Raw genomic sequence first — 26900 nt, 5'->3', positions numbered from 1 at the left:
TGTCAGTGGAAAGGTAAGAAGATTCCTTTGAAAAAAGAATGACTGCGAAAATGGTGGGATGCTGTCCTGTTAGTCACAGCCTAATGACAAATTACATAAATCTTCAAATGCAGTTGAGCACATTTAATGAAATATGGAGCCCAGGAGTCATTCATATAAAATACTATGTTGTGACCAATCGGAATGGCTGAAGCCCATACAGAGGCTAATATTCTGCCTATTTGAAAAGCCTGGAGAGGAGAAGACTGAGGAGAGATATGATAGCACTCTTCAAGTACATGAAAGGTTGTCACATAGAGGAGGGCCGGGATCTCTTCTCGATTGCCCCAGAGTGCAGGACACGGAATAATGGGCTCAAGTTGCAGGAAGCCAGATTTCGACTGGACATCAGGAAAAACTTCCTAACTGTTAGAGCCATACGACAATGGAATCTATTACCAAGAGAGGTAGTGGGCTCTCCGACACTGGAGGCCTTCAAGAGGCAGCTGGACAGCCATTTGTCGGGAATGCTTTGATCTGGATTCCTGCATTGCGCAGGGGGTTGGACTTGATGGCCTTATAGGCCCCTTCCAACTCTACTATTCTATGATTCTATTTTATCTTAAAGAAAGGTGACTCGTGTGAAATATATTTTCTCTTTTTATATATATACTTTCAAAATGCTTACGTGTACTTTACATAATATATTAATCATAATAATGTTTAAAACATATACAAGTTAAAAACATTTAATACTTGTATCTTCTTTTAAAAAAGAAGCTTCATTTATATTAAATGCTTTTAAATACACATACAAGATATTTCTAAGCATGCAAGATGCTTAGAGCCTTTGGAATGGAAATACAGTGCCTCAGAGAAGTAATCAGACCCCTGACCAATGTTCTCATATTACTGAATTACAAATGGTACATGGTAATTTCATTCTGTATGATATTTTATTTTGAAACACAAAAATCAATGATTGTAAGGTGACATTGGTTTTATGCTGGGAAATGTTGTAAGAAACATAAAAAACTGAAACATGTTATAGCCTTAAAGCCATCCAAGTTGACGGCCACTGCTACTTCGTGTGAGAACTCTGCAACATCCTTTCTAAGGTGATGGAACCAAAACTGTACATAGTATTCCAAAAACTGCACACTGTATTTCATAGATCTGTAAGATGGGATTGTGATGTTGGCAGTTTTATTTTCAATTTCTATTGATTCCTAGCATGGAATTCACCTTTTTCACAGCTGCTGCACACTGGGTCAACATCTCCATCAAGCTATTCACTGCCAGGTCTCACCAGTTCAGACCCCATGAGTGTATATACATGAAATTGTGATGCTTTTGCCACAATGTGCATCTTTTTACACTTGTTTACACTGAATTGTATTGGGCCCATGATGGGCCCCACTTTGGCCTGTGAAGCTGTTTTTCCTAAACTACACTCACCTGCCCCACATTTGACATCAAGTGTGGGGCAAGTAGAGACATAGCTGGATTGGCTGCCAGTCCCTGCAGAAAACAGCTTTGCCAGCCCTGTGCTCAAGCACTTGGGAAGCACTGAGCACAGGGCTTGCAAAGGTTCCCAAACACCTGACAACCAGCTGGTTGTCAGACGCACGAAAACTACAGCAAAAGGGATTTTGACAGGTGGGTGAGACAACTCACTTGTCAATCACCTGGTTGTCAATCACTTGGTTGTCAATCACCAGGTCTCATAATGATGTCCACCTGTCAAAACTGGCCCATGGGGGTGGGAACAGCTAACAATTTGACCCAGTGGGCCAAAAAAGATTCCCCATCCCTGGTGTAAGAAAATGAGCTTTATAGGACAAGATGTGAAATTCAAATAAACTGTAAAGAGTCAGTTGTATCATCCAGGGCCATGAAGGTTTTGTATCCCATAATTATTTCCCTGGGAACTTACTCCATGTTTTCAACATGCATTGAAGGAAAGGCCACAAGCAACTTACTAGGAAGTCATCTTCCAAGAATCCACTGAGCCTTGTAAAAATCTAAGGAAAATGCTGCTATAGTTTTCAGCACCCAACAACAAGAATAACTTAGAATAGGCTTCACAAGGTTAATGCGTCTTCTCTAAACACTGCATTTGGCTTTCAACTGAAAGGAAAAGGGAATGCCACCCTATCCACCAGGTGCTGGTTCCACATTGCTCTTTCCATCTTTCCTCTCCCCTCATCCCAAAAGCAAATATGGATGGGAATACTCATTGAACTGACCCATTTTGCCTTGTACAACCAAATACATGTCAAGTACACTTGATGATCCTTAAAAATACTCCACTGGGCATTTTAATTCATTTTAATAGGACAGCAACTCCTGTGCCAATGACGCTTGACTAAAATTATGAATCAAGTGTTAATTAACTCATTAGAAAAAGGAAACATATTTTATGACATGATGGGGAAAGTGAGATTAGAATAGTAGGAGCCTAATGACAAATGTGAACACCAGGGAAATTTAATCCCCCATCAAAGCGTGGAAGCAACGAGTAGCTGCAAGTGATCAAACTGATGCTTAAATACCATCAGCACATCTTCTGAAAGCAAACTCAGGCTATGAGAGTCAATGGCTTTGTAGCCAAAATAGAAACCATTGAGAAACAAGAGGGAAGTATCAGTCAGCATACCTGGTTAAGCCCCAAGGTTAACAGGTGTACAAAAAAGGGGAGGGGGAGGAGAACCCCAACCATCAGCCCAGTGTAAACTGAGTATGCTCAGTAGCCACAGAATGTTGAAGGGCATTTGGAAAAGGAAAATGGAAAAGGGGGGATTTGTATGAACAGGAGGGCTTCTGTTAGGCTATGTAGTCCCAGGCTATGGTCTGAAGGCACATCAGGCCAGCTCCCTACTGAAGCTAAGCAGGGTCAGGTCTGGTCAGTGCCTGGATGGGAGACCGCCTGGGAACCACATGTAAGTCACCTTGGGTTTCATGAAAATACAGGTGGGGTATAAATGTAATAAATATATAATAAATACTGCAGGTTCCACTGGTCTACCATTCAAGACACTAATGAAAGAAAATATGCTTAATACAATGTGAAGTATTTTCCTCTTACAGAGTTAAATCATGAGACCAAATTGTTCTTTCAACAAACTGTGAATACAGGCAAGACCTGCACTGCTGCACGCAAGCGTCTCCCAAGAGACAAAACAACGTGGACAAGGGCAGGATAGAAGGATCTTAAGAAACATTAGGGAAACTAACACAAATGGAAATCGAAATGCATAAACAAAACCAGCAATATGTGCTCCATCTGTAGCAGAGACGTTTTACTGAACACTCCAGGGCATTTTATGGCCCTCATAAATACTCATGCATGTAGCAGGCATAACTGTGACACTCACACTTGCATAAAGGCTGCTTTACAGGGTGCTAGCAAGCTATAATAATGGCTATTACATAGAGTTTCTGTAAATTACATAAAAGTCCACAGAGAGAATTATACTGCTTTAAAACCATACCTAAAAACAATTGCCATCTAATAACATGAAGAAAATGTATGAAATGCCTTCTATATAATAAAATATGTCCAACCCAACCTCGAAATGAGTGTGTGCAGCTGCCACCATCATTTGACGTTATCTGGGGCATTTCCTGTTAACCAAGAAATGCTTTTCCATACTTTTGTCATAAGTGTCGAAAAGGCACTTACCTCTCCAGCTCATATTCCTTTATGCCCACTTTTGTGGCCTTCATTACCTGTTGTTACAAAAATGAGATACACCTTATGAAATTTCAGCAATACTTATAGATCGGGCAGCTCTTCACACACTAGGAGATTTCATTCATATCTTGGAGATACCGTGATTCAATGGGAGAAAGCACACCAAGAATACCCACTGGGCAAGTTCCCTGGACAGAATGTGACCATATTAAGAGTATGCAAGGATCACAGCCTGCATCCAAAGAATAGTGCAATTAAGAAGATGTGGACTTTCATTTCTCAGAGAGGAGCAGCATGGCAAACTCTTCTTAAAACTGAGGAAGGAACATTTAACAAGCCATTTGCAACATGGCATAGGAGGCCTGTCACTTAACAGGAAGAGTCTCATGGGCTTGGCCCAATTGCTTGTGTGCACCTGAAGTAGTTCTTCAGATTCCGGCCTCTGAACAGAGATTGTCCAACAAGTCCAAGTCAAAAATATGCAGAGTAATGTATAAAACAAAATCCTGCCTTTGAGGTGTGCGCATCCCCCAACAACAACTGGAGGCCACACATCTCCAGGTCACATGCAAACTCCAGCAATGTAGAAGGGAGTGGTGCTGCATTAGCTCCGGCACCACTAATGCCTAATGCAAGACCCCAATCAAAGCCATTTACAATGGTCAGGCAGCCTTCACCAGCCTGCTGCCCTCCAGAAGTTTCAGACTACACCACCAATCAGCCCCAGACAGAACTTCAAAAAATCTGGAAGGGACCAGGTTGGCGGAGGCTGGTTCAGGGGATGAATCAGGTGGGGTGTGGACTTCATCATGCTACAGCTGGAGGCAACGTGAAAGCAGGGCCTTCTCTATGGTGGTACCAATCTTCTGAAATGTCCTCCCTCCTGCTATTCAGGAGGCACCAACTGGATCTGAGCTTCCAATGTTTCTTGAAAACTCCTGTTCACTCAGGCGTCCCCAACCGTTTGGACTGGAATCCCACTGCCCTGTATTTTTTATGATATTGGTGATGTTGGTTTTGTTTTGAAATTGTTTTAATATGTATTTTATTCTGGTCTTTGTAAACAGGGTCAGATTTCTTTTCTAATAGTAAATGGTATAAAAACATTATTAAACAAAACAAGCAACAAACAAGAACCAGTATCCAGGTAAACATACATGTACACCCAGTCAATTTTTCACACAATTAATAATCCACCACTTTCTTCTTTAAAATAAACCAAAGCAGTATCCCTCCAAGCCCCTATGGGCTGTTGCTATGAATTGTTAACAGACAGTGGAATTTTATACACACATGCTTGATGAGGAACACGCTTGATGAGGTATCTGTACCCAAGTATCAAATATGACACCAGAAACCAAAAGTAGCCTTGGAAGCAGGAAGAGGAACAGAACTCCTCACAAGAAGATCCTGCTGGATCAGGCCAGTGGTCCTTCTAGTCCAACATCCTGTTCTCACAGTGAACAACCAGTTGCCCATGGGAAGCCTACAAGCAGGACCTGAGTGCAAGAGCACTCTCTCCTACGGTTTCTAGCAACTGATATTCGGAAGCATATTACCTCTGCCTATGGAGGCAGAGCAAAGCCATCATGGCTTGCAGCCACTGATCACCTTGTCCTCCATGAATTTGTATAATCCTCTTTTAAAGCCATCCAAGTTGGTGGCCATCACTGCCTCTTGTGGGAGCAAATTCCACAGTTTAACTATCAGCTGTGTAAAGATGTATTTTGTTTTGCCTGTCCTGAAACTTCCAGCATTCAGATTCACTGGATGTCCACAAGTTCTGGTGTTATGAGACAGGGAGAAAAACTTCTCTCTGTCCACTTTCTCCATGCCATGCATAGTTTTATACACTTCTGTCATGTCACCTCTTACTCACCTTTTCTCTAAATTAAAAAGGCACAGCTGCTGCAACCTTTCCTCATAGGGGAGTTGTTCCATCTCCCTGATCATTTTGGTTGCCCTTGTCTGAACTTTTTCCAACTTTACAGAGTTTTCCAAATGCAGCTGCATCACAGATTTGTATAAAGGCATCATGATATTGGCAGTTTTATTTTCGATACCTTTCCTAATGATCCCTAGCATGCAATTTGCCCTTTTCACCGTTGCTGCACACTGGGTCAACATCTTCATCGAGCTCCCCACTATGACCCCAAGATCTCGTTCCTAGTCAGTCACTGCCAGTTCAGACCCCATGAGCGTATACGTGAAATTAAGGGTTTTTGCTCCAATATGCATAAGACCATAAGGCTATGATCTGAAGGCACATAAGGCCAGCTTCCTGCTGAAGCTAACCAGGGTCAGGTCTGGTCAGTGCCTGGATGGGAGACTGTCTGGGAACCATATGTAAGCTGCCTTAAAGAAAGGCGAGATATAAATGTAATAAATAAATAATAAATAACAATAAATAAACTTGGTTACACTTGTTTACACTGAATTGCATTTGCCATTTTACTGCCCATTCACTCAGTTTGGAGAGGTCCTTTTGGAGCTCTTAGCAATCTCTTTTTGTTTTAACAACCCTGAACAATATAGTATCATCAGCAAACTTGGCCACCGTCATCACATTCATGCTTTTTATCATCCTAGGATAAATGCTATGCTTTCATCTGGTTTACTTGAAATTTAAATTTATCTCCCTCCTTATCTTCCTACCACCACTCCCTTTTAATTAATTTTTTAAAATTAGTCTTTCCCTCAATAATTCTATGCCAGATTCCAGATACAAATGATCTTTGGATTATAAGACAGGCCTGGTACCTGCATGGAGAGGCTTCAAGTCCCTTCCCCTGCAGGCACATGCCCCATACCGCCATGTGCCATACACAGTGCTCAACAAGGGCTATATGTGCTATGGGCTCATTTGTGTCATTCAAGGTTCCACCACAGTGGCCAGTGTGTTTGTAGTATTATGCAGAAAGTCTTCACGTCACACATTACAAGAGGAGCACGTAATGCAAAGGCACTGGGCAGCCTGGCAGTGGATGAGCAAATAAAGTAAGGGGTAGGGAACCTCCAGGTTGCAGGACAAATTTGGTCCATCATAGTTTTCAGTTTGGCCCGCAGGGCTCCTTTTCTCAAACCACATCCACCTGCCCCACACCTGATGTCAGATGTGGAGCAGGTAGAGACAAAGCTGGATCGGCTGTACGACTGCGTTCCCCACGGGAAACTTGATTACACAGCCAATCCCTGCAAAAAGCAGGCCTGAAATCACTATCAGCTGATAGGCAGCAACTTTGAGCCTGCTGATCAGCTGTGCTACAAAGGACCGCGCTGGCTCTTTGCAAGCTGTGTGGTGCTCTGAAGTTCCAATGACCATCACCAGGTGTCACTGCTACATGAAGTGACTGATAGGAGTATTCCTCCAGCTGCCTGTCATGAGGGGTAGGAGAGATAAGGATCTGGCCCACCATTGAGATCAGGTTCCCTACCCCTGAAATAAAGTGTGTGCAGTGGTGTCAGCTTACATGAGTTTTACGCACATACTTTGCATGGAGAAGGTCTCTGGTTTAGTCCCCAGCATGTCTAGGGTGGAGCTGGGAAAGCCTCCTGCCTGAAACTCTGGAGAGCCGCTGCCAACCAGTACAGACCAGAGCTGGGGAACCTGTGGTTCTCCAGATAGTGCTGGACTCCCAACTCCCATCAGCACCAGCTAGCATGGCCAATGGTCAGAGATGATGGAAACTGCATCTAGCTCAGGACTGTCTACACCAGGACTTCTTCTGAACTTGTGGCTCTTCAGATGCTGCTGATTTATTATTTATTTTTATTTTATTACATTTTTAGACCGCCCTATAGCAATAAGCTCCCAGGGCGGTGTACAGCACCCATCATCCCTGACCATTGGCCATGCTAGCTAGTGCTGACAGGAGTTGGAACCCAAGAACATCTGGGCAGCCACAGGTTCAGGAGAAGTCCTGAGCTAGATGCACCAACAGACTGACTCTGTATTAGGCAACTTCCTATGTTACTAACAGGAAGGGAAAGTGTCCTTTTGAAGCTTTTGATTACAGGGAATCTTGTGTAAGGCAACCTTCTCTGTAACAATAAAAGGACAATATGAACTTTTTGGGGTCTCAGTCTGGGCTTCTCAATTACACAAGAAGCCCTGAAACCACAGGGTAGAGCTACATACACATCCCCACAGCACCCCTCTACCCAGGTTGTTCCCTCTTAAGACAAAAACATCAGAGGTGATGACTGGCATGTGTGAAACTGTCCCTCCATGTGAGAAGGCCATCCATCTGCCTCAGGAAAAGTATTGAAGGCTACTTAGGAACACAGAAGCACATCTGCAGGGTGCTGAGTAAGCCTGACCGTGCAAGGAGGTCTTCTCTCAGTGCTCCAGGCTGACAAGTGAAGCTATTTTGTTCAAGGGCAATGCAAGGGGTATTATAGGGTTCTATTAAGAGGAACATTATCCTCCTAATTCTATCCCAGCTCTTCCATTAGTTTATTACTAAGCAATTCAAGTAGCTGGGAACATTTTCTGAAAAACTACCGTTACACAAAGAGCAAAAAAATTATTATCTGTGATAGATCCATTACCTCTTTATGAGCTTCACTGGAAATTTTATTGGTATAGCGGAGGACTTCCAACTCCATGTCCGTCTTAATCACGCGGCTTCAAAAGGAAAGGAGAAGAGAAAATCAGGTTAGTAATTTCCCCTACAGCTCAGTAATGATTAAGTTGAGAGCACAAAGAATAACCAGGAAACCAGGTAACCTAATTGGCAAACCTACAGCAGACCAGATGGGCTTCAAAAGCAAGAGGCTATTATGAGATTGCAGCAAACAAAGGCCATTAAGAAATGAAATGTTTGTGTGGCATTCAATTTACTCAAAGCAGGATGAGCTGAAAAAGTATCTGCAAGGCTGTATAATACATTGAGTTTGGTCATTCTATCTGCAGCCCATAGACCATAAGTGGGAGTCTGCAGACAGGAAGAGGAAGGTCTATGGCAACCTTCCCCACACCCAGCATTTTGCAGACGTTTTGGACTACAACTCCCATCATCCAACAAGCCAGTCAGCAAGCCAGAGGACAAAACTGCGCTGACTGAGGATGATGGAAGATGTAGTCCAATATATCTGGAGGGCATATGGTTGGCCAAAAGCCACAGTCCATCAGCAGACTAGCTAGCACCAGCTGTTGATGGAATTCTTGCACCAAACATTGAAGTACATTCTCAGGACCATTAAACAATCATTGTGCTGGGAGTGTGAATCAATCCTGAATATACCTAACTCAGTCTGCAGGCTGGAGATTTTGCACCACTAGGCCAGGGAGTCCTGCACTTGATTTTTCTACACATCCTTAGGCGTTTCACTGATACCCCACTGTTGAGATTTTCTTTTGTTCATAGAGCCCAATTACTTTTCACTTGTGCCTTCTTTGGATGGGAGGTCAGTTGGGATCACAGAGCGGGCGTGACAGGTAGGACAACCGACTGAGGACAGACCAAAAAGAAGTCCTCCTTCACAAAATATGTTAACTAATTGCAATTTGTTGCCACAGCTGCAGACAGCTGCTAAGGGGAATTAAATTAATGGAGGAAGGGAGGTTTACTGGATACAATAGACAAACAGAACCATATTCACAGGTAATTTATGTTTATACTAAGTGCCGAGTACGAGATGATGGGGATCACGCTAAAGATGAGGGCTGTAGGGAGCATAAAGATGTTGGACTAGATGGACCTTTTGATACAGCTCTGTGACAAAATCCTGAGGTCCCTAAAGTATCCCTTCCGTTGCACACCTCAGCCAGTTTGAAGCACTGAGAGCTGAACTAATTTTTTCTTTTTTTAGAAGGAAAAAAAAAAGATAAAGTTGCAATAATAAGGAACAGCCTGTACAGAATGTAGATTCAGTCAAGTTAAGATATTTGGTATCTAAGGTTGATGCTCCATCTTGGGTTAGGCCTGACATCCATTATTAGATTTGCCCTTCCTTGCCTTGTCATGAATAGATGATCCCTACAACGGCATTTGTGGTGCTAGGTATACAATCATGAGACCAGCCAGTCATATGAAGATATGCATGTTTTATTTCAGTGGACTGTAATCTCTACCCTGTAGAAGCCGAAGGGTCTTAACATGGCAGATTCTTGCCATTTCTCAAGTTACAGAATTAGAAGTCCAAGGTACCGCAATAGAATATGAATGAATTCTTGCCTAAAGCTATCAAGTCCTTTGGGTTGCCGCAGCTTGTTTCACAAAGGTAGCAGACAGAAAAGGGGAAGAGAGAAAAATAACCCAGCACATTGTTTTGGCTTAGAGCTGTATTAAATTTATGAACCCCTGGATGAAGAGTTTAGCAAAAATCAAAAGTGCACACATCTTTAGGCAAGAGCTGGGGGGAGCGGTGTATCATAAAGGCTCAAGAGAAAGGGCTCGGAATCAGGAAGGCCTAGTTCAAATCTCACCTCTGCCATGAACAGAGAAGGTGGGCTCTCTAATTGATGTTCAGTGGCAGCCCTCTGAAGTGGTTCGTTAGGTCAGTCTTCCCTAACCTGAAGCCTCCAGATGTTTTGGGCAGGCATACTGGCTGGGGCTGATGGGAGTTGTGGTTAAAACATTTGGAAGGCACCAGGTTAGAGAAGGCTATTCAAGATCATGGTTTGCAAACCCATATCAAACCCTTCCGTTACTGGTGGTTTGCATCAATTGACATGTAAGATGAAACCATGGTTATATTCCAGCCCTATCATTGAGATCATCCGCGGAGCACTGTTAGTTGCCCAATGTTCCAGAGCCCTGGCTAGCCTCAACCAGAAGATGGGCATTTAGTGTCACCACACCCATACTGTGCAACATTTTTCCAGCAGAGACCCAGGAGGCATCCTCGCGTTTAACTTTCAGGCCTATGCAGTTATCTAAAATTTTCCTGAGTAGCCAGTTATTTTAATGATTATTCTGCACTGTTTTTACGTTGCTGTACACCGCCCTGATATTTCATGACAGGGTGGAATATAAATACTTCTACCAACAAAGAAATGGTTACCAAGACTTTATTCAACTGAAAGCTTTTGCACCAGGGTCATTGAAAAATAATAATTTGCACAGTGCCCAGTGTTGTTGTTTTTAAGTACTTGTTGCTAAATAACATAACATCATTATTGTCTTATCTACACTGGGATGGAAAGAGAGGGGGAGATGTGCTCCTAATCTCTTTAACAATGGTTAAGATCTGCAGTGTTAAATGTCTGCACTAGACCACAGGTAGTTAACATGGTGCCCTCCAGGTATGGGTGGGCTGCAACTTTCATCTTCCTTGACCAATGACCATCCTGGATGGAGCTGATGGGAGATGTGCCCAGCAGATGTTGCAAGATTCCAACACTGGCTGTCCCTGATCGTGATCAATCTCTCTCACGGAGCAACCTCCTATGGTGTTAAGGTCTATACTGAGAACATAATGTAAGCAATTTTAAACACCCCAAAACTTTCAAATCTCTTAGCAGCCCTTATTCTTCTACATCACATTTCAGTTCTGCTGCAGTTACAAAGCAGAGAATCATGCTGCCTGCCTGCCTATCCACAGAACTTTTTTTTTCTTTTTTAGATAAATGCAGAGATTTCAACGGGGATGCAATTTATCCTGGTGCTGTCTCCTTGCCATGATTATGTTTCTACTTGGACAAGATGATTTATGTAGAAAGAGAGTCATTACTGCAGCACACTTGCAGGCACACTCTGGTAACCAGGGTGTGACTATGGGAAAGGCTGACCCTAGCAGAGGCAGCGAAACATGTTAACAAAGAGCTTTTCAATATCTTTCCTTTTTCAAGAAACACAAAGAGGCTGAGACCACATGCAACACATATACTACTTTGAGCTTCACCAAGCTACTCTTCTTAACCCAAAATGTTTTAATCCAATGATGACATACCACTTTTCAGTCAGTTGGTATTTTGCAGAAGGGATTCAAGTGCCTACTTGGACATTTAGGTTTGTGCAATTAAAGTGGATTGAAAGTGTCCGCCACTCTAGCATGCCAAATCCACTTAAAAAAAGAAACTAACATTTTGCAGTTAGGAAAGTGATAGGTAAATATACTGCTGCAATGAATGAATAATTGATGGGAAGGTGTATGAACACCCCCACTTGCAAATCAGGATGAATGCTCAACGAAGACCAGACATTGTCCAGACCAGACCAGAAGACCAGACAATGAAGACCACATACTGTAAGCTTTGTGCATGCAAATCAGGATGAATGCTCAATAAAAAGGTTGTCTGAAGGAGCCCCACATAGGAGAGAGGGGATTTGAAGGTTTTTACTTTTCAGTGGTACATTTGGCTGGCCACAGACACAAAAAAGAGTTGCCAAGGAACTGTGATAAAATGCACCGGCTGCAGACATCATTTTAGGGATGGGTGATCATCCCAAAGCTCCCTTTGGAAGCTACCTGAGCTTTTTCCAAGAGAAAAAAAGGAAAGAAAGCATAATTTTTCTTAGCCAGTCCAAGGTCTCCAGAGCCTTCCCCACCCCACTCCCAAAGGGGATGGGGCAGAGGCAGAAGGTGCAGGGACAATCTTGGAGGAGATTAATCATTTCATTTATTTGGGACTTTCCACAAAACAAAGTCCAAAAGCAGCTTGCAAAGCTGTAAAATACACAATGCCTGCAAACATTTAAAAACAAATGCATCAGGAAAATACTATAAAACACATTTTCTTTAAAAGTGCTCAATCAACCAACGTTCTAAAAAGGCCAAATCCTATCCCACCCTACTAAAAGATGACCACCACAAAACAGGCCGGAGATCATACTTTTGTATGATCCCCAATTAAAGCTAAAAGCCTGGATAAACAGGAACGCCGCAGCCTGGCATCTCAAGGCTGACACTGATGACACCAGGTGTGTTTCCCTGGGAAGAGCAACCACTGAAAAGGCCGTTGAAAAACAGGGGAGGGTGGACCAGCACCTCCCCCCAGATTTCACCCCTGCAGGGATTTGCTCCCCTTGCAGCAGAAGTTAAAGCTGCTTCACTCCATGAGCTTGCACTGGATGGGGGGAAACCCCTGTGAAGAAACTGTAACAGTTAAGTCAGATTTATTTATATACCCCTTTTCTCTAGTTACTAACACACAAGTTGGTGCAGGGGCCGAGCACTTCGTGTTTGTCCCTGCATGGGTCTTTGGGGTTTCCCCACACCTCTCAGCAGGCCTCCCTCTCCTATTCTTCAATCCAGCCCCCAAAAGACGTCCCCCCCTATGGAAGCTAGCGGGGGGGGAGCCACTTAATTTGCTTCTACAGGGCAGGAAAGACACCCTGCAGGCGCTAAGGCAGCAATTCCTCTCCAGCCTGGATGTCAGAACAAGCTGGGGAAGATTTCAGGGGCGTTTAAAGTTTGCTTCTCCTTTTCATCAAGACCAAGGACGAGCCAGTTCATTTGCCATTTTGTTAGGTGCTTAGACGGGGCTCACTAAGCCCCACACCAATGTTTTTCCCAAGTCTGGCATAGGGAAGCTTTGCCAGCTCTTTAGAAGACACCCAAGATCACACATTCATTTCAAAACCTTTTGAAAAGAGGAGCAGGGTGAGGAAAACAGGGCCTTTATTTTATCCGTTTTAAAATTTCTTCGCTGGCTTGGAAACCAAAGAAGGATATTAATGTAAGAAATATAAAGCAACAGGGTACCAAACTGGACCATTTCTCAAGCGTCAAACATGAAGGTTCAGCAAACTGACAGACAACTGTCAGCCATAAGAGAACTGTGCCAATCCATATTCCAATATAATTGAGACCAAGAACCAACCAGATCCTTTGCCATTTTGTCAGGTGCTTAGATTGAGGGTCTTTGGGAGTGGTGGTCGCTCAGCCATATCGCATCACCCCTGGGCTAAGTTTTAAGCAGTTGCTTCCAATTTTCCATTCTGTGCAAGCATCAACTTTCCCCCATCAGCAATCATGTTTCATTAATTCTCAAAAACTTAAAAGGAGGCCATCCACAGCTTGAACTGTTCTTCCTAATGAGACAATTCAAAGGCAGCACTTCCCACATTTCTGACAGCCAAGACACAATTTTTCATCTCTAGTAGAATTGGAGACACAATTCACAATATTGTTTTAGTTAGTGTGAGGAATTTCCCACACTCTTGCAACATGTGAAGTTGCCTTAAGTCTGATCATGGGTCTGCCTCGCTCAATATCGTCTGCACTGATTGGCAGAGGTTTTCCAGGGTTTCAGACAGGAGTCTTTCCCAGCTCTACTTGGAGGGGCCAGGAGACTGAACCTGGGACATTCTGCACGCAAAGCATACCCTGTACCAACTGAGCCTTAGCCCTTCCCTTAAAAAAAACAACGGAGCCTTCATCTGATCTCTTCTCTTGGTGGGGCTTGAACCTGCATCTCCCATTTCAATATACAGTATACTGGGAGCTGCTTCTGAGAAACCTGCTTCCTCCGTGCTGGATGAGTTCCTGCCCTGAGCATGTCTCCTGACCAGAGAGAGCCAAGGTCAAAGCCGTAAATCCTGCAGACACACAAACAGACAGCCTCCAGCCTGGCTAGGTGCTTTGGGGCTCACAAGAACATTTTATCCATCCACTTCAAGACATGAGCAGTTCTTTCACAACACGGAATTTAGAACAATTGCTTTTAAAGTCACCCTGCCTTAGACAGCAGACAAGATATTGCCACTGGAATACCTCAGCATTCTTCTGGACTATTTGGTGCCCTGTTTTGTGGTATGTCTTTGATCAGAGCCTGAATGTCAGCCTTCCCCAGCATGGTGCCCTTCATATGCTGTTGGGCTACAACTCCCATCACTAAAGACAATTGGCCATCCTGGCTAGGAGTTGGAGCCCAGCAGCATCTAAAGGGCCTCAAGCTGGGAAAGCATGCTCCACTTTAGGGGTAGCCAACGTGGCACCCTCCCAACATTTTGGACCCCCATCAGCCCCAATGAGCATTATCAGGAATTATGGAAGTTGTAAGCCACAATACCTGGAGGGCACCATGCTGGCAACCCCTGCTCTACTGCATCTTGCCGCAAGCTGTGGCAATGGCTGCTGGGCTCAGATGGTTAGTTCAAAAAGGGGACTAGATAAATTAACTGAAGAGAGGAGGTCTATCAATGGCTATTAGTGATCTTGGCTTTATGGCACTTTCAGATTCAGAGGCCATTGCAGGAGGGGGGCCTTCATGACCTGCTTGTAGGATTCTTGAAAGCATCTCACTGCCCACTGTTGAATATAAAGACAGCCTGGTTACATCCAAAGGCCCATCTAGTCCAGCATTCTGTTCTCACAGTGACCAACCAGATGCCTATGAAAAGCCTGAAAGCAGGACCTGAGCGCAAGAGCACTCTCCCCACTCATGATCCCCACAAACTGAGGTTCAGAGGCATCCCTCCCCAATACTGGAGGTAATGTGCAGCAGTCATAAATAGCATCCACTGATAGCTGTTTCCTCAGCCATGAATTTGATTAATCCCCTTTTAAAACCACCCAAGTTGGTGGCTGTTACTGGAAATTGAATTCCTGGTCTGATCCATGAGGCTGCTTTACCCACCCCATTTGCAAGCTTGTAAGAGAGATTAGATTTCCCTAACTGTATGTGTTGCCCCTTTTTGTCTAATCATCCTGGATTTTGTTTAAGAAATTTCCATTACTAGATGTAGTGCTGTGTTAAGACTTTGAGGTGTTACGCACAGAGACATACATGCACAAACGCACAGACACCCTAGCATTTGGAAATTATGATCAAGCACTATCAGAGCATTAATACATCCAAAGTTGTCCATTACATACCAGCTTGGCCATTTTGAAATAGGTCATCCACTGACAATGCAAAAGCATGAATGTGAGAACTCACCAATTGTAAACAATGCAAGAACTAAAAAACTAACCCTCAATTACATCCAACAGGACTATGCCACAAGAAAATCATAACCAAACAGGTCCATAAGCACATTTCACAAGGCACTTTCCCCCCAGGAATAAATAAAGATCAGCCAAAACTTGACTTAGCAGCTAGTTGATGTGGCCTGAATAAGGCATCACCTGAAAGACCTTGATGAACCTGGAGCATCAAGCAACCTGAGCCAAGGCAGCTGCTCTATGAAGCCAAGGAGTGAATATTCTTGGTTATCTGTACATAGGACAAGGGGCACCTGGCCAAAAAAGAAAAATCAAGAATAGCCCACATCCTCCCTCCTCTCCCCTAAAACATGCAGAAATGGGAACACTTGATTCAATGTTATGTGTTTCACCAAACCTGTTCCCCATCACCCCCTGCTGTGAGGAGCAGGGTGGGAAGACAGTTGCAGAAATGTACATGACTGCTTGCACTTCTGTTACTACCCTTGGATTGAGAGCAAGCTGAATTTCAAGTTAAACAGACTAAAAAGATAGAGACTTGCAAGACTTATGTAAGTCAGCATGTAGACTATAAACTCCATAGTCCCCCTGGTCACTAAGTTTGCCATGTCCTAACCCTTAAGAATGGGATCCTTTCTTTGAACTGGCTACCTGTAGGTTCCTAAATACAGGAAAGCCTTTTCCTTGGCATGTCTTGCTCTCAAAGATTTTAGAGGGTTGGACATCTGGAATTTCCTCTGCCACTGCTGTATTTTGTTGTAGGCTGTTTCAATGTTATTGTTTAATTTTTAGTTTGGACTCTTTATAGTTTCACCCAGGAACCTTCGGGAGAAGGACGGATGACAAATACCTTAAACAAATACATACAGCTACAGTAGTCCCACACAAGAGTTCAAAAGAACATGTAAGGGCTTCAGTTGGGGAGGAGCTGCATGCATGCAGGCCCCACTCCCAACATCATTCATGCCAGGAGTGTCTTGCCCCTTTCCCAACCACTTATGTCTAGCAAAAAGGTCTGAGCTTGTAAGGGTGTTCAGCTGACAGTGCTTTCAGATTTCCTCATGATCAAGAACCTTGGCAATGCAGGGTTCCTGCTCGTGGGCGAAGGCTTGCAAGTGCATTCCACTGAACTCAGCATGGGATGGTTGAGGGGGGAATGGACATACCCACTTCACCTCCCCAGTTTAAGTTCTTGCAAATTATTTTGAACACATGGAGATGTGCTGGCTGGGGCTGATGGGAGCTGTAGGACACCTGGATGATGCCAGTTTGCTAAAGGCTGATCTAGTTTCCCCCTTTCAGTCCTCACAAACTGGCTCACAGCATCCCCATTTTTGACAAAAGGACTTTTATTCCCCCACAATGGAGAATAGTCCTAACATCCACCTTATTGAAAATGAGTTTAAAATTAAGTAGTATCACCATTGTGCAACACTTTAGGAGTTGGGTTCTTCTCAGTACGCTCCTGCTAATGCCAGGCACCGTTGACATTCAAGTGTAATTAAAGAGAGCATCCATAAATTTGCCAACGGACTGCATTAGAATTAATGCTTTTAAAATGAATCCCAAAAGGAGGCAATAATAGTCTGACATTTATATAACATTACCCATTCTGCCAGACATTCAATTAATTCTTCTTTGGGTAGTCTCTGCAACAGTATCATAATTAATGTATCTGTATTTGAACCTACACAACTGCTAACACTAAAGAATTTTACAAGAATTATTTCAGTGGCATTTAGTTTGTTTTTGCCTTGTGATATTATATAATGGCTGCAGTCCAGTTTGTGAGCTAGAGAAGGGCTTTGTTGTGGGAACAAAATAAATCACTTACTAGTGAGACACCTGCTTTGCATGCAGAAGGCCCAGGCTCAATCCCTGGCATCTCCAGTGGACAGGTCTCAAACTGTGGGGCTGGAAAAGATCTCATTGAGCTGCTGCCAGTCAAAACACACAGCACCATGCGAGATAGATCATTACCTATGGTCTCAAACCTTTGATATTCTGAGCACCCAAAAGCAAGAGACATATCCTCCAGGACTCCCCCAGTATAGACAAGGTAGACAAATGGATACACTTCTCAGCTATGTGATAAGCAGATCAAACCAGAAAGATCCACAAGCCACTTGACCTCAGAACATGCTTTTAATCTCTCTGAACGAAGGATGCAAAAAATGAAAAAGCTTCCATGAATAACCAGGATACTCACAGACCATCCTCGGCAGTGACCTAAAAGCAACATGAACGCCAAGACCTAGAGTCATCTGTGAACCCACAGAAATCATTTGGAAAGAAATTTCACCAAAGGAGTTCCCCCTACTGAACCCCTGCACTATTTTAAAAATTGTCTCCAAGATCATATAATGCACATGGAGTCAGGGCTGCTTAAAGGGTACTTGCTCCCCAGGTATGTGCTGGCCCTTATTTTCCCTTGAGTGTTTGGAGCCTGGAGGCAGGGGGCGGGGAGAGAACACAGACCTACTTTTAGGGAATTTCTGTAAGAAGCAGTGTACCCCTGGACTGCACACCAGACACCATGCAACCTCTTGCACAGATCAGAAGGAGGAAGTGAGTCCTCAGCTTCCTTTCTTTAGCCACTGGCCATAACGAATGATTAAAAATTAGGTTGCGGAAAGAAATGTTTCACATAAAAACAAAGCAACCAGGAACAGAATGAAAAAAAATGTGTAAAAAAAATCCTACAGAAATATTTACTACAATAAGATAGCCATCAGATAAACAAACACTTCAATAATCTATAGCAATCATATCCAAACCATAGCAATATATTCCAACATAAGCTAGATGTGTTTTGACACAGAGGCCTTCATCAGCGGTCTAACAGACCACCAGGAAACTGAGTATGACAATTTGGCCTATTATGGATTTATTATTTAAATGTTTATTTAGACAATGGTTATACTATTGTAAAAAGTTTTTGCTTTTGTACATGTTTTTCCTTAACTCTGTTTCCAGCTGCTAAGGCCCCCAATCTGCACTATACGTTTAAAGCAGTGTCATAACATTTTAAACGGTCATGGCTTCCCCCAAGGAATCCTGGGAAGTGTAGTTTGTGAAGGGTGCTGAGAATTGTTAGGAGATTCCTGTTCTCCTCACGCGGCTGCAGGCTCTAGAGCTCTCTGGGAAGAGGGATCAATTGTGCAACCAGTTGGGAAACTGCAGCTCTGTGAGGGGAAGAGGGGTCTCCTAACAACTCTTAGCCTACACTTACTATACTTCACAATCTACACTTCCCAGGATTTTCTTTGGGGGAAGCTATGACTGTTTACAGTGGTATGATACTGCTTTCAGTGTGACAGAAGAGCCTGCTGGATCAGGCCAGTGGCCTATCTAGTTCATCAGCCTTTTCCCACAGAGGCCAACCACATACCTGTGGGAAACCCGCAAGCAAGACCTGAGCACTCTTCCTCCTGTGGTTTCCAGCAACTGGTTTTCAGAAGCATATTGCCTCCGACAGTGGAGGTAGAGCATGGCCACTGTGTCTAGTAGTCTTTGATACCCTTATCCTCCATGAATTTATCGAATCCTCTTTTGAAACCCTCCAACACCGCTTCCACTGGGAGCAAGCTCCATACATTAACTATATGCTGCATGAAGAAGTGTTTTCTTTTATATGTCCTGAGTCTTCCAGCATCCAGTTTCATTGGATGTCTCCAAGTTCTAGTGGTATGAGAGGAGAAAACCTTCTCTCTATCCACTCTCTCCATGCCATGCAAACTTGTATAAACTTCTGCCATGTCATCTCTAACTGACCTTTTCTCTAAACTGAAAAATCCCAAATGCTGCAAGCTTTCCTCATGGGGAGTTGCCTTATCACCCTGCCCCTCGGCTGCTCTTTTCTGAACCTTTTCCAGCTCTGCAATATCCTTTTTGAGATGAGGCAACCAGAACTGTACACAGTATTCCAAATGCGGCCGCACCATAGGGTCTTATGATATCGGCAGTTTTATTTTCAATACCTTTCCTAATGATCCCTAGCATGGAATTTTCACAGATTTTTCACACCTGCCACATACTGGGTTGACATCTTCATCAAGCTATCCACTATGACCCCAAGGTCTCATTCCTGGTCAGTCACTGCCAGTTCAGACCCCAGGAATGTATAGGTGAAATTAAGATTTTTTTGTCCCAACATGCATCACTTTACATTTGTTTATACTGAATTGCATTTGCCATTTTACCAGCCATACACTTAGTTTGGAGGGATCCTTTTGGAGTTTTCACAGTTACTTTTTGTTTTAGCAAACCTGAACATTTTTTAACAAACCTGAACCTCCAGGCTGGGCTTGATTTTGCTAAAAGAATTGCACTGTCTGCCCATTAGCTACTGGGCCAAGTTCAAGGTTCTGGTTTTGGTGTAAAAAGCCCTATACAGCTTGGGACGAGGACACCTGAAAGATCATTTCACCCCTTATTATACAGCCATACTACAGCTAGAATGGATTTTTTTGCATTCTGCAATATTAAATTGAAACAACCCTGATGCCATTTTACTGCTTCCCATAAGCTCATTTCAAAACAAAACCTTACAAAACATATAGTCCTGAACTCAGAAATGCTTGCTTAACAACCCTTCACATGTTTTCATGACAATACACAAACCAGGAAGCGGACTAGACTGTGAAAGACCAACTCAAATTGTGTTTGCATTATTACAAATTTGCAGGGGAGTACAATATCTCAGAGAGGAGGTCAGGTCTCCCGCTCCCCTAGTGCATTCACTCCAGCTGCCCAATTTCCCTGCTTTTTAAAGATTGATAGAAATATCTGTTAGCTATAGTTATGTTCTTAAACTGCAAGGGTTTTTTGCCTAATCATGAATATAACCCAGTCAATCACTGCTTTGCAGGTGAAAGCCTCCTGCAGATACCACCTTATCAGGAGGTCCATTTCACACAACACAGGAAACAAACTTTTAGTGTTGTGGCAACTACCATTTGGAATTCACTCCCCTTAAATATTAAGACAGGCACCATCTCTGTTATCTTTCCGATGCCTACCGAAGACCTTCCTCTTTCAACAAGCCTTTTAAGTAGAGACATTATCCCAGTCTGTGTCTGTGCTGGAATTGCTTTTTAAGACATTTTTAACGCTTTTTTAAAAAAAGATGTTTTTAAAGATGTTTTATTTTAATATATTGTAAAGTCTGTTTTTAAGATGTTTTAGAGTGTCCTTAATGTTTTTGTTGGCCGCCCTGGTCTTCTTCTGGGAGGAAGAGCGGGATATAGATTTAATAAACAAACAAACAATGTAGTATCATCAGCAAACTTGGCTACCTCACTGTTCACCCCTAACTCTAGATTATTTATGAACCGGTTAAAAAGCACAGGTCCTGATATCGATCCTTGGGGGGCTCCACTTTCAACATCCCTCCACTGGGAGAACTGTCCACTTATTCCTACTCTCTGTTCTTGCTACATAACCAATTCCTGATCCACAAGAGGACCTCTCCTCTTATTTCACCTCTGTCTATATACTTGTTGACACTCTCAGAGAACTCGAATAGGATGATGAGACTAGACTTACCCTTGCAGAAGCCATGCTGGCTCTGCATCAGCAAGGCTTGCTCTTCTATATGCTTGGTTATTTTATCTTTAATAATACTTTCCACCAGTTTCCCTGGGACAGATGTTAAGGTAACTGGCCTGTAATTTCCAGGATCCCCCCTGGATTTTTTTTTTAAATTGGGATTACATTGGCTACTTTCCAGTCTTCAGGTATGGAGCTGATCTGAGGGCCAAAGTGCATATTTGTGTTAGAAGATAAGCAATTTCACAACTGAGAAATTTCACATTTGAGAAATTATTTGAGAACTCTCAGGTGGATGCCATCCAGACCCAGCGATTTGTCAAATTTCATTTTGTCTAATAGGCCTAGAATAGGACTAGTAGGTTGTGTAGTGCAGGTGGGGCCTTAGTTTTGTGTTAAGGATGATTTTTGCCTTCAGTTGTCTGCACAGACAAAAACTCACACGCATAAATATTTGTTACACACACACACTTTCATTTAGGCAGTGTAACAAAGTAATTTTACATTAAATAACCTATGTGGGTTCAAAAGCTATTCAAGACTATCCCCCTCCCATTCATCAGCATTTATTGTTAAAAAGGCAGGCTAGGCAGAATCAGGGGAGAGCGTGTGCCCTAAAAGGAAACCAACTTTACACACAAAAAACTACTAGCCTGGGACAGGGGGTGGCAAGAAGATGCATGAGATGTTAATGCTGATGCCTCAGAAACTACTTATGGGCTGTTGTGAAGAATGAACTGACTTATTCATAACACACTAACTACCTGTGTATTAAACACACACACACAAAAGGCAACAAAATGCACTATGAAATGAAGGAATCAAAATATCTGAAAGCTCTTCCATCGCAATGACCCAGTTCCCATGTAACACTAAATGAAACCATGGCTTAGTGCAAACACGCAAGTGTGTGAGAAGGTATCACAGTTACTTTGCTCCTCCTCCAAGCTCACAACAGCAAGACAAGCCTAGTGGTTGTACTAGTGCATCATCTGAACCCAGGCTTGGGGTAGATCGCACTCCAGACAAACCATGAACTGAAAACCCAAGAACAAACCTTGGTTACAGGCCATGGTTTGTCTGGAGGAGACAAAAAATGAGCCCAGGTTTGGACACCACACTAAGCCAAGCCATAGCTTAGCTCACAGCATAAGGATTGAAGGAAAAGAAGCGCAGCAACGATCATCCCTCTGGGAACACGCACATTTGCACTAAGCCATAGCTTTGCTTAACAAAAAGACCCAGGGCCTGCAGGAAGAGAACATCGCCGCCCAGGGAAGGAGAGTCTGCTGCTGCTGCTGCTGCTGCTGCTGTGGGATCACCACCTCCACCACCCTTCCCTGTGGGACTTCTGCCTGGCAGACCTGCATCCTGCAGGACCAGACCCCAGGTACCCAGCCAGCTGGGACTGATTGCTAACACCTGTCCCTCTTTGGAGGGATACATAAGCCGGCTGGCTGGGGTGGCCTGGGTGTTTGTTTGGTTTTTGTTTGTTTGTTGTGTGCTGCTTTTTTTTTTTTGGTGGGATTAAGGAGGATTAATTTTATGATGTTTTAACTGGAAATTGGTTTTAAATTGTTTAGGACTGTGGTTTGTTTTTGTATATGTATATTATGTATAGCTTTTTGTTATTGTAAGTCGCCTAGAGTGTCCACTAACCTGGACAGATAGGCGACCAATAAATAAAATATTATTATTATTATTATTATTATTATTATTATTATTATTATCTCATGCTAACTGAGCCACTGTAGCATGGCCGACACAGATGTGATGGTGAGCCTATGCAGATAGATCAATTGGTTCTCAATGCCTGCCACTGAATTCTATAAAACAGAGAGCTCACAGTCCCACTGAATGCCAGCTATGGGGACCTGTGCCATGCATTTCTGTGGTCCCTATGTGAAGGCCCTTGTAATGTCCAGGCATTCTCCACTGAGAAACACACACTGGCCATTGTTGTTAGTTTGAAAATAAAAATAAAAATTCCCAGGCACATTAGGCCCGACACAGAATGTTGGGACAAAGTTTGGAAGGTAAAAGTGAAAGGGCAACATACCATTCAGCAATCTCCGGATGAAGAACTGTGTTGTTTACAGTAAACCTATTAAAAATGAGAGGTACATAAATTAATTAGAGAGTCTAGAAATGCCCAGGCTGAATTTATTTCCAACCTGCAAATGCATGCAGTACCTCATCTAAAGATGCAACAGCTATTATTGTAATGCAGCATTTATATACCATTTGGCGGATTAGTGTACAGCCCCTGAAGGAGACATACACTTCAAAATGAAATCTCAAACACAGATCTACACCACACAGCTACAGTACAATACAAAAAAGATCTGCAGCAGATGGAGAGAGAAGGAAGCCAGAGACACAAGCCTTCACCAGTACTGGAAGTCGTTTCCAGAGTGCCACCTACAGCGAATGCTGTTGCCACAGCAATCCTGGTCGAGTCAGAAAAGCTAGAGCGGCTGACAACCCTCTTGTAACAGCCTCCACGCAGTTGGCTCCCAGAGAGTGTTAGTAACAATGGACTGGGCTACAGATGGCTTTTCTTCTTTCCAGACTAACACATCCAGCTGCCAGGAAAAAATGTCATAATAATGGGACAGATTTAGGATAGAAGAAAGAGTTGGAAAGGTGTGCAAAACATGGATTTAAAGCTATAGATTTTACACAGCTACTGGTATCTGTACAACCGATTTCCTCCAGCTCTGAGTAACTATATACACTGGGCTAGCAAGGATGCAACTCCCTAATCTCTTAAACCAGCCTTTCCTAACCTTTGGATCCCCAGATGTTGCTGGACTACAATTCCCATCATACCGTGTTGACTGGGGCTGATGGGAGTTGGAGTCTAATAACAACTAGGGAGTCAAAGGTAGGGAAAGGCTGCCAGAACTGGGCTGGGAGTTGAATGCACCTTTCTCCCAGCCCTTCTCCTTTCCCACATAGTTTCCTCACTTCCCCTCGGTGGTCTTAACTGTGGCTAAGGCTGGTGTAGATGTAAATGCCAATTAGGTTCCCCTTAAGCAAGGTTTGCAAATCCTGGGTAAGGTGGCAACCCAGGTTTAAACGTTGGTCCAGACAAAATGGTTAACCATAGTTATCACATGAAGGATGGAACCTGCATGTGAGCAGGGATGGACTGTGCAATCCTTCAGTCACTCTTAGTCATGTTTCAGAGACTGCAAGTGTTACACTGGTGCTGTCTCACTGAAGGATGATGTGGTTTAGATAAACCAGGGCTTGCCAACCTTTTTCTGGCCAGTAGGCACATCTGGCATTTTGAGAAAGCGTTATGGGTGCCAGTCACAAAATGGAGGCCAGGGATGGTGATGGTGGTGGTAAGACATAACCAGAACAGCTGCCACATCTAAAAGAGCAGAAAAAGACAGAAGCACAAAATTGTGTGGGCATGCCCCCCTGTTATTATTAAATTGTGAGATATTGATGTTCCCCGGTGAGCAATGCTAGGTCAGCTGCTTTCCACTCCTTGGTAGCAGAGGATGGTGGGCAGAGGAAGGGGGCACAGTGAGGTCTCATTTAGATCTTGCCCAACACCCTCATGAGTGGGGAAAAGGCACCTTTGCACAAGTCCTCTGTTCACACAGAAGGGAGGGTGGGTGTCCAATCCAGACATACAATGAGGTGTCGGCATGTTTAAGGGGGCTGTTCAATGAAAAAGAGACTGAGTCACTTCAAACAAGAACTGGGCAGGAAGAGCAAGCAGTCTCTGCTGTACTGTGGATTTTGGGGGGGATATTTCCTGAGATATTTCATGGATGCCATAGGAGGCACTGGTGGGCATCCTGGTGTCCATGGGCGCTACTACCCCCCTGGTGACCCCTGAGATAAATGCGGGGGAAGAGGATGTCAGAGCAAAAGTGGGCAGTAACCCACTCTGCTCAGCTGAAATGAACATGGATCACAGGAAGATAAGAAGCTGCCTTACACTGAGTCAGACCATTGGTTCATCTATCTCAGTACTGTCTATACCAATTGGCAGTCGCTCTCCAGGGTTTCAGACAAGGATCCTCTCCCAGCCCTACCTGGAGATGTCCTTGGGGACTGAACCTGGGGCCTTCAGCATGCAAAGCAGGTGCTCTGCCACTCAGCTACAGCCCTTCCCCAAATGTATATCCAGATATTTGCATACAGCAAAGCAAGAGAGAGAAAACAGACTATTAAACATCATGAAGAATTAGTATCCACGAGAGTTAGTGTCCATTTTGCCAGGTGATGTTGCAAACAGATAGGACATGTAGCAACCTCTTTGCAGTGGCATTCAAAATCCAAGACTATCTTCCACCTGCAGGGACTCAAGAAATGTATGGTTGTTTTTTCAAAGACAATGCTATATGCTTGGACTCCAGACCCTGCAAAGGGCTGAAGAGACATTTCAAATTCTTAGGAACCAACATTCAATTTCTACATACAAGTTGAATTTTTCCAGCCACACTCTCAACGCCTCTGCTGTAAGGTGTTCTGTTTTAGCCAGTGTTCCATCTCAGCACCTCACAACATGAGAAAATGAAGTCAGCAAGCCACACAATTCAGGGCTTCTACAGAAGTCTGTCAGTTACTAGGCGGAAAAGAGGAGCTCAGCTAATAATGAGAATTGCCTGCTTTGAACACAAATGAAATACTTTCCCCCTACCAACAGGAAGGTTTTAAGACTCTTATGCCTGCAAAAAAAAAAAAAAGTATGGTTCAGCAAACAAAAATTGAGGATGCAAAAGCTAGTTAAGCATAAAGGTAACCTGGTACAAAACCCATTGATGAGCAAAATGGTACATTTAGTCTATGAAGTTCAGTGAACAAAAGGCTGGATTCCATTTTGATTCAAAACATCCCACCATGATCTTAATGAGTGAAGAAGGAAACCGGGAGAAACAGGCAAGGAAGCTGTGCACTGAACAGCAGGACATAATTCTGGTATCAAGATCAATACAGAGAATGGAACGCTTAAGAGATGGCCAAGAGAGCAGTCCAACTGGGAGACAGGAAAACGGAAAACAGCTATGACCTCACAGCTAGCTGGCTTTCTTGCTCAAGGGAACAGCTTGGCAACGTTCAGATAACAGTACAGGTTGGAGAAAAATGCTCACAACACACCGAGAAAAATAAAATAAAAACCTACTCTCTCTAGCTCCCCTCCTGTGATCTGGGATCATTGTTCTGAGTTTATGAAATCCACAAGGCAGATAAAGCCTTCTTACTTATGAGGCACTAGCCAGGGCAGATTTACACAGCCGCTTTCTTTACAGCTTACAACTTCTACTTCTACTTCTTTTTGCAAGGTCTTCTAGCAAAAAAGGGCCAACAAGTGCTCAGTTTCCAGACCACCACAAAAGAAAGAACCAGTCTACATGTTACACTCATGATAGGGACTGGCATCTGCAGCACAACCAACCCGCAATCTGTTGATTATGTGCAACAAAGGCAAGTGAGGGTCCATGCCTGAGGTCCCAATGGAGTGAGCCAATTAAGATCAGCCCAGTTCATGCATTCCTCTGAACACACATGGGCATAAACCAGGGATGGTGGCAGCAGCACAAACACAAGCCCCACACCCAACGTCCCTGTGGTGGTGGGTGTCCTCTGCAGACCTTTGCATGCTCAGCATAAAGCACTTTTGGTTAAACACACTTAGAAATCACCCCACAATCAGAAACCCTGATAAGATGAAAGGAGGTCTAAAGAGGAGCTCACATATCTGGGGATGTTGGCAGTGTGGTTTGCACCCCTGCACACCAGTTTAAGTCCATGCCCACTCAGGCAAATGCCCAAACACCTTGCTTTTGAAAAAATAGTAGGGATCTCACAACAT

The 26900-nt window shown here is 43.5% G+C and overlaps 1 protein-coding gene across 5 annotated transcripts in view; it reads right to left on the bottom strand.

Moving 5' to 3' along the window:
• PEPD (peptidase D) overlaps window positions 1-26900 on the bottom strand; it is a 258003-nt gene that overhangs the window by 165729 nt on the left and 65374 nt on the right. For 4 of the 5 annotated variants that reach the window (XM_061593983.1, XM_061593981.1, XM_061593984.1 and 1 more), the window contains exons 7-9: window positions 23121-23165; window positions 8228-8303; window positions 3665-3711 (exon numbers count right to left, since the gene is read on the bottom strand). In XM_061593983.1, coding sequence (XP_061449967.1) covers window positions 3665-3711; window positions 8228-8303; window positions 23121-23165 — 168 coding nt within the window. The remainder of the gene's footprint in view (window positions 1-3664; window positions 3712-8227; window positions 8304-23120; window positions 23166-26900) is intronic. The other variant, XM_061593985.1, reaches the window with a different exon arrangement.

Source organism: Rhineura floridana, chromosome 13, assembly GCF_030035675.1.
Source record: "Rhineura floridana isolate rRhiFlo1 chromosome 13, rRhiFlo1.hap2, whole genome shotgun sequence".
In the NCBI taxonomy this organism is placed as follows: Eukaryota; Metazoa; Chordata; class Lepidosauria; order Squamata; family Rhineuridae; genus Rhineura; species Rhineura floridana.
Note: the sequence above shows the minus strand (reverse complement) of the source record. Positions and strands in the feature narration are given on the sequence as shown.